This window comes from Mercenaria mercenaria, chromosome 2 (assembly GCF_021730395.1).
Source record: "Mercenaria mercenaria strain notata chromosome 2, MADL_Memer_1, whole genome shotgun sequence".
NCBI classification, from domain to species: Eukaryota; Metazoa; Mollusca; class Bivalvia; order Venerida; family Veneridae; genus Mercenaria; species Mercenaria mercenaria.
Window position 1 is genome coordinate 78,315,544 of NC_069362.1, and position 13,551 is coordinate 78,329,094.

Genomic DNA, 13,551 nt, shown 5'->3' on the forward strand with positions numbered 1-13,551 from the left:
TTCACACTCGCTGGTTGAGTTTTGAGGGGTCAGTAGATGGTATCTTGACCAATTATTCCAGTCTAGTATCTGTTTTTCTTCAGGAAACTTCTGGAAAGGCTCTTAGTCTGTATAAGCCAATTACCAGCTTCAAGTTTCTATATGTTAGTCACTTCATGGCTGACTGTCTACCACTGGCAACACTTTCTAGAAGTTATCTGAAGAAAAACCTTAACTATTCGGAGGTGACACTTCTACTCTCAACTACGACTGAAACATTGGAAAAGATCAGGGATAGTCTGACCGGGAAAAATTTGAAACAATTCATGGATGCTGTACCAGCTGAACCTCAGCTGGGCTTTATACATTTGAATTTGGATCACATACAATTAGGGATAGGGGAGGGGGTGGGGGGAGTCAGAGGACTGATGCTGCCAAAGTCTGAAATCAATTTGTAAATAATGTTGTGAAAAGTTTAAATTACCAGTTTGCAGACAACAATGATTCCGCTATTTTGACTGCCCTCAGCAATTTTTTTTAACCCACTTGTTCAATTAGAATCTTTGGAAACTGATCTTGACATTATTATTGACTATTTGACGTCTTTTGGTTTTGAGGGAACAAAATTTGAATTAAAAAACTTCCTGAAATTCAAACAAAAATCTATAGAAGGTGGCAATAAGTCCATTTCTGACATATTGTCAGTTTGTAACCTTGCAATCCACAACAGAGACTTGTACCCTGCCACTGCTGAAGCAGCAGAGAGATTACTTGGGGCCTCTGTGTCTACTGTAGATTGTGAGAGGGGTTTTAGTCAGCAGAACGTCTCAATCTTTGGACAGACTGATGTTTCTTGCCATAAATGGCCCTGACATGGAACAGTTTGAATTTTCCAGAGCATTCAGTGTATGGGCAATGAAGAGGAACAGGAGAATATTGAACTAGTAACACTGTTACCCACTGTATGTATAAATATTGAACTTGTATGAAATGTACTATTTAAATCCAGGAGAATATTAGACTTGTTTCACTGTAAACCACTGTATGTATATAAATATTGAACTTGTTTGAAATGTGCTATTTAATGCCAGTGCTGTTATTTATGTGCTTTCTATATTTCAGATTTTACTGTGAATATAGTATGTGCTATTGATTAATTGAATAAAAGAGAGTTTAATCTTACATTTACTTGGTTTTATATGAATTGTGGTGTTTACAACAAAGCCTTCATGGCTACAGTGTTGGCTACAATGTTGGAAAAATGGCTCCAACTTCTTCTATTTGGCTGAAGTGTTGGCTACAACTTTTGTTTCGCCTGGGTGAGCCAGGAATTGCTAAAGACCATGTTTAGTAAAATCCATCAAGTGGCCATGAGAAAATCCAGCTAGTGTTTTCAGAAGGGAAGATTTCTGATTTTTCCATATAGTCATATGGAGAAATCTAGGCCTATCTCCTAGCAGCCATGTTTACAAAAAAAAAAAACAACAAAAAAACTTGAGTTTAGTCGAGTGCAGAAATCTGTGGCATTTTGTGTGAAATTATTCTATAACTTGGCCAGCAAATTTTTGCTAGAGGACCTTATAATAATGCTACACAACAAGATTGTTGAAGATCCATCAAACGTTTCCTAAGGAGAAGTCACTTAAAGGTTTTTCTGTTTTTACCTTTGGCAGCCCCTGAAAGCAGTCAAACTCAAACAATCAAACAAACTTGATAAAGGACCATGCTAGGATACTACAGACCAAGTTTTGTTTGTTCAATTCTGACCAGTAATTTCAGAGGAAATGTTATCTGAAGAGAAATGTGGATCTACGGTGAGTGATCACAAAAGCTCACCCTGAGCACTTCATGCTATGGTGAGCTAAAAATAGCCCACCAACAGAAGACCATGTTTTTTTAACAAATCATCATGGCTTGAAGGAATTTGGTATAGGGTCAACAAAGGAACATTACTGTGGTAATATTTTGAATCTAGGTCAGCAGTTCATGAGAAGATATTAAACCCTTTCCTTTCGGTTGACTTGGCAAAAAGAATTCTGCATGGATGACCTAGATCTGATATACTATGAAAGTGGACCAACCAGTGAAAATTCCTGTGTAGATTGGTTGAACCTGACATGGTCGTTAGGAGATATTCTTTAAGAAATTACAAATAGGAAGACAGGTGACTGACATCCAACAATCCTAAAAATTCAACCACGAGCACTCTGTGCTCGGCTGCATCATAAATAAACACATATTTCAATTTACTGGTTATCGCCACTACAAGAATCATCTCCTTTACTGCATATATACACATGATTACCTTGATGTGTGATCTGGAATCTTTTCTTACTACACAGCACAACAGCCTGTAACATTTCATGTGGACTAACATGGGCCTTGAAGTTACGTGGATTCCACAGTTTCCGTAACAACTCCCCAAATCTCTGAACCACCAAAAACATCTGGTCCCCAGGTGGTCTTTTGATCCCTTTATAACTCTCCTCTTGCAGAAAGTAGTTTCTCAATGGAGACACATGTGACAGAGCCTAGGACAGAGAAATAAAAGTTAGTTTCCAACATGCTGGCACACAGGATTACCTCAGTAAATCAAGTACAAGACTTTGAATCAATGGGCAGATAAGGCAAATTTATGTATGTATTCACTGTTAAACTAGAGGTTCTTGCAGTTTTGTATATAGTTTTTTTTGTGGTTCAATATGTTTCTTTTTCTTTAGAATGGACAACCATGTTGCAGCAGATGATTTCGTATGAACTTTTGTTAATCAATCAGTGAAGAGTCAAGAACAAAATGTTTTGGGGTTCTTTACTTGCATTCAAATATTATCAAAGTTTAATGGTGTTATTTGTTTGTAACATTTGCGAAAAGCACTGACGCATTTTCAAAGTCTAGATAATGACTGCTAAATTAAAAGTTTTAATTGTCTCTAATAACGATAATTACTAAAGTGATGCCCAAAAAAGATCCCGTAAATATTTTGAGTTAATTATCGACCTTACAAGCTGAGAGAAGAGTAGCACGTGCGCAGTCCCGCCCTCACGATGTCTAGCTTGACACATGGAAATTATCGCGATTCGCTTAATTGGTTTGATCGAAAAGGCAGTCACGTGTGTATACGGAAGTGACCCTGAAGATTGATGACAGGTGTAATAAAGTGATGTTGTATATTGCATAATGGAAGCAGCTCTCTCAGCGGGAGAGGACAATAAACAGGACACATGGGGCATTTTATCAGTAAGGCATATTTTTGCTGGACTCAATAAGGCACAGGGCGCTATTAAAAACGGCAGGGCGCTTTGAGAAAGGGGCAGGGCGCCGCGCCCTTCTATTCCGCCCCAGCCGGAACACTGTACTACTATTATATGATTGATAAATCATCTGCACTGTTTATGAATGGAACTATTTTATATAGTGCAAGAACTTAGAAATTTAGTTATAACTCTCGAAATGGGTAAACCCGTCTCCAAAAAACTTATACTAAACTAATATGGAAGAAGCAAAACTAAATGACAGACTAAACAATAGAGTGCTAACCAGTTGAGAACTCTACTTACCTGTAAAATAACATTACAGTAATCATTTGCCTTTATGTTGTTTAAACCAACAATGCCTGAAATAAACACAATAAATAGATATTAAAATAGTTTCAAATCAGTGTAACAGGTACTTAGTTTCAATGATATTGGTGTTATTATATCAATAGTGTTAACTAGATAAAATTAATGCAGTTCAGAAAATGTTGGACTACTTATCCCGGGATTTCGCACTGATTTCCTGTAGTATTAAATATTTTGCCTCAACTTTCATTATAGTTGATTGTCACTGTTTTCACAACAGGCTGTCATTTTTACAAGTCACATTAACTTACTTCTAGTAAGTACAATGTTTTTATAACTGTAATACAGACAAAAATGAAGTCTTACCAAATAAAACATTTAAAGAGTAAGCAAAACTTTATACATATAAATTATTAATTTCAAAACAGATAGTTCTGCCTATTCAACAAAATCACATCTTATAAGTTGATCTTGATGCTGTGCAATGTCACAGTCAGAAACCTTGAATGACAGTATATGTTTAATTGTAAGTATACATTCGTGTTAATAAAAAGATCTGACAAAAGTTACCTGGCAGGTAAGTTGTACCATCATATGCACGGGACATTTTGGCACTCTTGTCTAACGTCTGTATGTGTTTTGTACTAAATGTTGGATTCAACACATACTGAAAATGTACCCAACAGCCATATAACTTATAAATATCACTGTTCTAAAACAAACCAGCATATAATTTAACAATCTACTGAATTTCCGGTGGTTTTTGTTTGTTTGTTTTGGGTTTAACGCCATTTTCAACAGTATTTCAGTCATGTAACGGCGGGCAGTTAACCTAACCAGTATTCCTGGATTCTGTACCAGTACAAACCTGTTCTCCGCAAGTAACTGCCAACTTCCCCACATGAATCAGAGGTGGAGGACTAATGATTTCAGACACAATGTCGTTTATCAAATAGTCACGGAGAACATACGCCCCGCCCGAGGATCGAACTCGCGACCCCGAGATCCGTAGACCAACGCTCTTACCTACTGAGCTAAGCGGGCGGGCGAATTTCCGGTGGTAGATTTTGTAATAAACTATGATTAAAGTACAAAATTTATGACAAATGCAATGGAAATCATTGTTTGATAAAGGTCACATACAGTATGATACCTGCACGTAAGTTTAAGATCTCGGATACATAGATCATAGGGAGACATTCAATCAGTAGTATGTCTAAAATGTATGTCTATTTCATTGTTTTCATATCAATAAATAAATATTAAAAGATTTCAGTTGATAAAACTCGTTAATCATTTGTAACCTGAAAACAGAAAATGGTGAATACTTACAATGATATCCTCTAAAGATGAATCTATGATTTCATAATTGTCTGGGATACAGTAGAACTTGTGTGTGGATAAATTAAGGAAGACATGATGACTGTCCTGTACACTGTGAGTGTAGGCATGTGACATCTTTCCTCTTCCTGAAATAAACAACTACAGCTAGTACTAAAGGTGATTTATACCCTAACTAAAAACCTTGTTTGAAATTGAGAAGCGTGCCATGAAACTATAAAATCTGATCTTGAAAGCAAGATCTCCTTATTCTTCAGATAGTCAAACTTAAAATGAGTTGATACAATAAATATTCCTAACAGAGCTATGTTTCATCTAATCTTCACTCCCAGTCATTGCCATCGTCCACTGTTTAAAGTTACATTTAATTTCCTTCCGTGGAACTATTACCTTAAATGTGAAAAACTGAAAAGTACAAAAATGGGGATAACTTTATTACCTACCGGTAATATTGAGAGAAGAGTACTTTCAGTCATGAGTGGATTAAATGCATTAAAATAGATTTTGTAACTAGAAGAGGATGTCGATTAAAGCCTAGCCTTTTTTAATCAAGCTTAAATAGATTAGTTAACACTAACACCACAAATGACTGTACTATTCATTTCTCAAATATCATAATTACTTTTTAAGGATTGCCTTTTAACTCAACTAAAAGACACAGCTACTATTATAAGAAATACAGATTTGCGAGCCAACAATCTTACCTTGGAAATACTTTCCACAGACCAGGCAAGCATAAACATTGATGTGTGATAGAGATACAGAGCAAAGCTTCTCAAAGTCAAAATCCAGCACAGATCTGTTGATTGTGTCCAAATATGGGCAAATCCTGCTCTTGTCAATTTTGGGATCTTGAACTGGGGCTGAAAATGAAAAGAAAAGCTCATTTCAAAACTACTTTACTAGAATATTTTGTATCTACAAGATAGTCAATAATATTGTTTTTAACTTATATGTAGCTTTTAAATATAAATGATAACAACAGTGCAGCACAAATTCCCACAGTACTGTGGAAAATACCTGCTAACAATGACTGATTTTGATTAGTGTTTCGTGTAAATTTGAGTGGATGAAACCTTTAACTTGTACTTCAAACAAAAGCCAAAAGTTGAGGTCCAAAATGAGATGGGACAGACTTTATCTAAAACTAAAACAGATTTAAGCAAGGAAGTATGGTAGACTTTTGGTATACCAGAATAAGATAAAGTGGTAATAACTAAGAGCTCCACTGTCTATAGTTTGGACTTTGTATACTTGAAACTAATGACAATACCATTTTTGAAATAACTTTGGCTCAGCTCACAGTAACAACAATATTACCAATGTCAAATATACAATGGTACAAGAGGCTGTAGCTGTATTATGTGTATTTTGAATGACTGGCAGAACACAATGTTGAGGCAGAAATTGTGTTATAAGTATTGACAGGCAGAGTATCAAAGGCAGAAGTTGTGTTACATATATTCAGGGCTTAAAAAAATAACAGCCACCTTCTAAACCTAGAAATAAAGACTACAAAAACTAATATGGATAATTTCTGCACAGTTTTTACAGTACTAAAAACAACAATAAATATTTATTCTATTAATTTGACTCCTTGGACTCTGTCACTTAAAAACTAGAAATGGGGTAGAGATGTAACAGGGGAAAAACAACAATAAATTTTCTATTAATTTGGTTTTCTTGACTCCTGGGACTCTCTGACTTTTAAAAAGTAGAAGTTGGGTAGAGATGTTACATGGGAAACCCCCCTTCTAATGTGGAGATTAGATGACCTCAGTAGAGATGTGTATGTAAAGACATTAAAATGCTGCAATTTGCAGGATTCTGGAGGCTTACAGATTTAGCTTATACACAGCAGATCGAATGATTGATAATGACTGACATTTTAGTGTGAAAAGGCACAAGTCTGGCACTTGGCACTCACAATAAATAACAGCACAGATGCAATGCAGGTGAAGTTAACAGGGTGTTTTCATTTGCCAAAAAAAGGATAGCAGATGATGATGATAAAGATACATTTTAACTTAAGTTTCAAATCGTTATCTGATATTGTACTAAAGTTATATCCAGAAAGCGAAGGTTGCCAAAAAAATTTAAGTATGAAAGGGGCATAATTCTGTCAAAAATACAGTTAAGAGTTATGGGTATTGTAACCACACATGCAGATGATGATTAAAAAGAAATATTTTTAATTTCAAGTCAGTCATTACCTTTTAAAGTACAAAAGATATGTCTATAAACGAAGCTTTCGAAAAAAATTTAACATGAAAATAAATCCAAGAATAACAACTTGGTGACCTTGACCTTGGGTATAATGGGCCCAGACCCGCACATACTTTGTTTGTATGCTGGACAATGTTAAAGTGAAGTTACAGTAAGATATAAGTAATAGTAACAAAGATACGACAGAAGAACAAACTTTAACCTTAAAAATAACCTAAGTATAACACCTTGGTGACCTTGACCATGGCCTAGCCCCTGCACATACTTTGTTTGTATGCTGGGCAATGTTTATGTGAACTTACAGTAAGATATAAGCAATGGTAACAAAGATATGACAAAAGAACAAAGGTTGCCGAAAAACTTTAACCTTAAAAGTAACCTAAGTTTAACACCTTGGTGACCTTGACCTTATGTATAATAGGACCAGCCTCTGCACATACTTTGTTTGTATGCTAGACAATGTTTATGTGAAGTTACAGTAAAATATAAGCCATAGTAACAAAGATATGACAGAAAAACAAAGGTTGCCAAAAAACTTTAACCTTAAAAACACCTGTAAAAGGCCATTCACCTTATTCAAGCAGAAGCAGAAACAATCATGTAAAGTTATTGGTTTTATGATTTTCAGATCATTTTATTCTGCTTGCAGAATAGATCTATACATAGATCCACCCTTTGACCCCTAACTGTGACCTTGACCTTTGAGATAGGAACCTGGGGTTTGCATAAGACACTCTGTTTCAATGAGTAAAACATTCATGCCAAATATAAACAAGATTCCTCCATGCATGTCAAAGTTATGGGCCGGACAAGATCTGACATGACCTTTGACCTCCAACTTGACCTTGACCTGACAGGAACCTGGGGTTTGTGCATGACACTCTGTCTCACTGAGGTTACCATTCATGCCAAATATAAACAAGATTGCTCCATGCAAGTCAAAGTTATGGTCCAGACAAACAAATCCAGACACACGCACATACACCAAACAGCCATTTGGACAACTATGCCTTCACTTCCACAAGTAGTCATAGCCTCTGTTGAGTCTAAACAGCTGATCGCATGTACTGACATGCTGCCGTTTGATTTAGGCCCGATAGGGGTAGCCGAATTCAGAACTCTATGTATAGATCTATTCCGCAAGCAGGGTGGATATCGACAAGTCAAAAAATATTAACGATATTCAACTCTCGAGTACAGATAACTCGCCAATCTAGATCCATTTTCTTTTGTCTAATAATTGCTAAATGATAAGTTTATATTACTGGATACTTAAACATTGTATACTCTAATAGGGGATGAAAATCCCCGAGACGGTAACGTCCGTATATAGTTATTCGTCTTTGTTGTCTGCATATACCGAGACAATTTTTTCGATGTTTTCCGGTTCCGGTTTATGTACAAAACGCAGACTGGTTGTCTGCAAGAACATCCGAGCACACCGAATCAGTCACAGAAATTCGTAAACCGCGCCAACATGATTCTTTTTCATAATGAAAACTGTACATGCAACTTAAAATCACTTTCAAACAGTGAGAAAGTGTAAAGGCAGCCAAGTTTCTGCGTGGAGTGCAAAAAAACAAACAAAAAATCCTAAAGCCAGTGCGAAAACGCGGTGAATGACGTCACCGTCACGGCTTCCCATAAATTTTGCAAAGTATAATATTCGCTGTAAAAGGTATGATGACACTAAATGTAAACTTCACTGTTTAGAGCGAAGTTTCACTTTCTTTCGAGTGTTGAATATTTCTTCGTAAGTAGATATATAAAAGATAAATCCCCACGCTAGGCAGTGCCTTAATTCATATTATGTTTAAGAGAGATTCGGCATTATCCTGTTATTTGGTCCGCGGACCAGAAACTTTCCGGTCTTATTTTCTTGTATTAATGTAACTTTCTTGAAATTATTTATCGGTGTTTCTCACCGTATTGGGGTCAAAAAGTAGTCCATCCTAAAAAGTAGTTCCTATAGTGTTGCAAAAAAAGTCCCTAAAGTCTTTTTCATTCCTCAGGTGACTATAGTCTGTATCAAAAGACTAATGCTATTTATTCCGTACAGTGTTAAAAAAAAAATAGTCCCTAACCTCAGGTGACTATAGTCTGTATTAATAGACTAATGCTATTTATTCCGTAAAGTAACCGAATATAAAAACTACTTACATGTCAGTTAGCATTCCAAAATTACTTCCACAGCAAATGAACAACGAAATATCCAAGATTTAAAAGAGCAGTTCCAGCACAAAAGTAGAAAAGTCTTTATTCTGAGATACTGTTTACGTACACACAAAAAAATCAATATACTCGTACCGATTATTTGCGACATTAAATGCATACAAATTGTATTTCTTTTCGTCAAACAGACGGAAAAAATCGCGAAAATGTTTATATCCCGCTCTCATCCCTGCACAAATTTGTCAGATAAGCCCACTCTAGAAATATATCTGGATTTAATCCATTGACATACATGAATGCAGCTAATAATAAACGATCAAAATGTTTAACACCTATCTTCCAAAACAGTCTTCTAACTAGAAAATGCTTTTGTAAAAAAGCGCATGTCTCCCCCAATGCAAAGTCCTATAGGCAAGAAGTCAATAGGGGTCAGGAGCAAAAGTCAAAGAGACACTGATGGTTGGCTGCAATAGGGATCATCTACTTGGCATGTCCAATCATCCCGCTAAACTTCAACACTCTTGGCCTAGTGGTTCTCAAGTCACTGTTCAGGCTTCTGTGACCTTGACCTTTGATCAAGTGACCTCAAAATAAATAGGGGTCATCTACTCTGCATGTCCAATCATCCTATTAAGTTTCAACATTTTAGGTCAAGTGGTTCTCAAGTTATTTCTAAAAAAATGATTTTACATGAACAGGCCACTGTGACCTTGACCTTTAATAGACTGACCCCAAAATCAATAGGGGTCATCTACTCTGCATGTTCAATCATCCTATGAAGTTTCAACATTCTGGGTCAAGTGGTTCTCAAGTTATTGATCGGCACTGGTTATCAATGTTCAGGCCCCTGTGACCTTGACCTTTAACGGAGTGACCCCAAAAACAATAGGGATCATTTACTCTGCATGAACAATCATCATATGAAGTTTCAACATTCTGGGTCGAGAGGTTCTCAAGTTATTGATTGGAAATGGTTTTCCATGTTCAGGCCCCTGTGGCCTTGACCTTTGACAGAGTGACCCCAAAATCAATAGGGGTCATCTACTCTTCATGACCAATCATCCTATGAAGTTTCAACATTCTGGGTCAAGTGGTTCTCAAGTTACTGACCGGAAATGGTTTTCAATTCGGGCCCCTGTGACCTTGACCTTTAATGGAGTGATCCCAAAATCGAAACTGAAAAATTAAACCTGCACTTTTATTTCTTTTGTTGGAAAGAAGACTCCCCAGGTGAATTTTACATGACAAACACTGTGCAGCTGTTAGAACTGTAAAAAATAGATGTATATAGCTAAAAGAATAAAAGTTTAAGCAATAGAAAATTTACTGTTTGATTCTCATCCCTGTCAACCAGTATTTAAAACCCCTGGCTCAAATACTTTTATTGATCAAAATCCTGTTATCCAAAATTGAATGTCCGGGTATTGTTACACTTTCGCAGATTTGCCTAAATCTCCAGTTAAAAGAATGTGTTTGACAAATTGTTATGATGCAAAGACAGTTTAACAGCATTTGATAGTAAGTGATACTAAAATTTACCATGACATTTCTTCTTATCAAAATGATTTTAAGAGAAATGTTTTTTAAAACCTAGCAGGTTGACTCGGCGACCATCTACTTTCGATTTCAAAAAGTTACAGAAAAAGGTAAAGCCAGTATAATTTCTAATCTAAATTTGATTGAATCTAATTAGATATCTAATGTCTGGATTTTAATTTCAACTGTGACACATTAATCAACACCTGGCTTTGTTAAATCGTGTAATAAACAATAATCAGCACCGGTAGAATAAGGTGCGAAAATATCCGAAAGCTGTTGTTTACAGACTCGTTAGTAGTGATACAGTATCAGATAGGCACAAAGAAGCGGATTATTTCATAATTTTTGTGTGTTTATGTTGTTTTGTTGGGTTTTTTTTAATCGGGAGATTGAGACTTCTGATCGGGGTGATCGGGTTTTACAACCAGAATCGGGAGAAACCCGATCGGATCGGGAGAGTTGGGATGTCTGACGGAAGGACGGACGGACGGACAGGGCAAAAACAATATGTCTCAGACATAATTAGCTTTGGCCACTTTTTAGCATCTCCAATAATGTCTTGTATTATCATCCATTGTGTGTAATTTTTTCTTCTGTGATCGCGTGCCTCCATAGCTAACGGTCAATTAAAACTTGCAATTGAAATCAAGGCATATTAACATCTCTGTGAACTATGTTAATGGGTTCATTCGAAGTACATGATTATCTTTTGATCTGAACGTAAAATTACGGGTAAACATTGTCTGCAGAATGCCTGACCTCTCTATATATACTCCTGGTATTTGGTCCGTGGACCAAATAAATTCTTTGTCCTATATAATTATACTCCTGGTATTTGGTCCGCATCTGAAAACTTCTATATTAACGAATTGTTCTAAGAATGTCATCCCCAAAAGACTGCCAAGCCCCATTTTCTGAAAATATGATCCCCCAAAGAAAGCCCTTTTCCAGGGGATACTTCCCCTTATAAGGCATTAGAATGAATCTATTGGAAAACAATTTCGTCTCTCTATATATACTCCTGGTATTTGGTCCGCGCACCAAACAAATTCTTCGTCGCTATATATACTCCTGGTATTTGGTCCGCTTCTGAAAACTTCTATATTAACAAATTATTTTAAGAATGTAACTCCCAAAAGACTGCCAAGCCCCATTTTCTGAAAATATGATCCCCCAAAGAAAGCCCTTTTCCAGGGGATACTTCCCCTTTATAAGGCATTAGAATGAATCTATCGGAAAACATTTTCGTCTCTCTATATATACTCCTGGTATTTGGTCCGCGCACCAAATAAATTCTTCGTCGCTATATATACTCCTGGTATTTGGTCCGCTTCTGAAAACTTCTATATTAACAAATTATTTTAAGAATGTAACCCCCAAAAGACTGCCAAGCCCCATTTTCTGAAAATATGATCCCCCAAAGAAAGCCCTTTTCCCGGAGATACTTCCCCTTATAAGGCATTAGAATGAATCTATCGGAAAACATTTTCGTCTCTCTATATATACTCCTGGTATTTGGTCCGTGGACCAAATAAATTCTTCGTTCCTATATATAATATACTCCTGGTATTTGGTCCGCATCTGAAAACTTCTATATTAACGAATTATTTTAAGAATGTTACCCCCAAATGACTGCCAAGCCCCATTTTCTGAAAATATGATCCCCCAAAGAAAGCCCTTTTCCCGGGGATACTTCCCCTTATAAGGCATTAGAATGAATCTATTGGAAAACAATTTCGTCTCTCTATATATACTCCTGGTATTTGGTCCGCGCACCAAATAAATTCTTCGTCCCTATATATACTCCTGGTATTTGGTCCGCATCTGAAAACTTCTATATTAACGAATTATTTTAAGAATGTCCCCCCCCCAAAAGACTACCAAGCCCCATTTTCTGAAAATATGCCCCCCCAAAGAAAACCCTTTTCCCGGGGATACTTCCCCTTATAAGGCATTAGAATGAATCTATTGGAAAACATTTTCGTCTCTATATATATACTCCTGGTATTTGGTCCGCACATGAATATTTTATTATGTGTATTCCTATACGACCTTACATGACCTCAACTGTTAACGGCGGATGGATACACTATGATTTTTTTAGAATGGCGGATGGATACACTAAGATTTTTTTACAAAACCGAAGCTAAACATATCATTTAAATGTTGTGGAATTTATTTGGTCCGCGGACCAAATAACAGGATAATGCCAGAGATTCACATTTTATTTCCAAGTGACCCACTATTGGCAGTGATTCTCTATTGGCGAGTTGACTGTACAATTATTTAGACTAGCAGCGGCCAATATGAATTTGGAAGATACATGATTTAGTCAATGCCCATTACGAATTAACTTCATTTAAAATCTGAGAAAAACGGTCACCAATTTCCTCTTCGAAGAACTTTTCGTCAACTTTCTCCTTCTTGACTTCTTGCTTCATCCTTCTTCTTTCCTCTCTACTTCGTTTAGACTTTTTCTCCTTCTTTCTTTCTTTGCGCGTTTCTTCGTCATCGTACTTTTGTCTCTTTGAAGAACTTTTAGGACTATTTTCTGAAGCATGGTCTGTTGATTTACGCTTTTGGGGACTGATTTCTTTTGTAAAAGCATTATTTTCCCGAGAAAACGTTTCAGTTTCCGCCATGTTTTTATGCCGGTGTGAAATACGTCATCAAGAACGTGGTGATCTCGGTACTAAAATGTTTGTTTTCTAGTTTAACGACGGATAAAAATAA

General features: G+C 36.4%; 1 protein-coding gene across 1 annotated transcript in view; it reads right to left on the bottom strand.

Annotated features, from left to right (window-relative positions):
• The window catches only part of LOC123564383 (U4/U6.U5 tri-snRNP-associated protein 2-like), a 31,853-nt gene extending 18,360 nt beyond the window's left edge, over positions 1 to 13,493 (bottom strand). The window contains exons 1-6 of the mRNA XM_045357925.2: positions 13,202 to 13,493; positions 5,586 to 5,744; positions 4,873 to 5,009; positions 4,111 to 4,207; positions 3,538 to 3,593; positions 2,285 to 2,510 (exon numbers count right to left, since the gene is read on the bottom strand). Of these exons, the coding sequence (XP_045213860.2) occupies positions 2,285 to 2,510; positions 3,538 to 3,593; positions 4,111 to 4,207; positions 4,873 to 5,009; positions 5,586 to 5,744; positions 13,202 to 13,460 (934 nt within the window). The 5' untranslated portion in view covers positions 13,461 to 13,493. The remainder of the gene's footprint in view (positions 1 to 2,284; positions 2,511 to 3,537; positions 3,594 to 4,110; positions 4,208 to 4,872; positions 5,010 to 5,585; positions 5,745 to 13,201) is intronic.
• Positions 13,494 to 13,551: the final 58 nt, after the last annotated feature.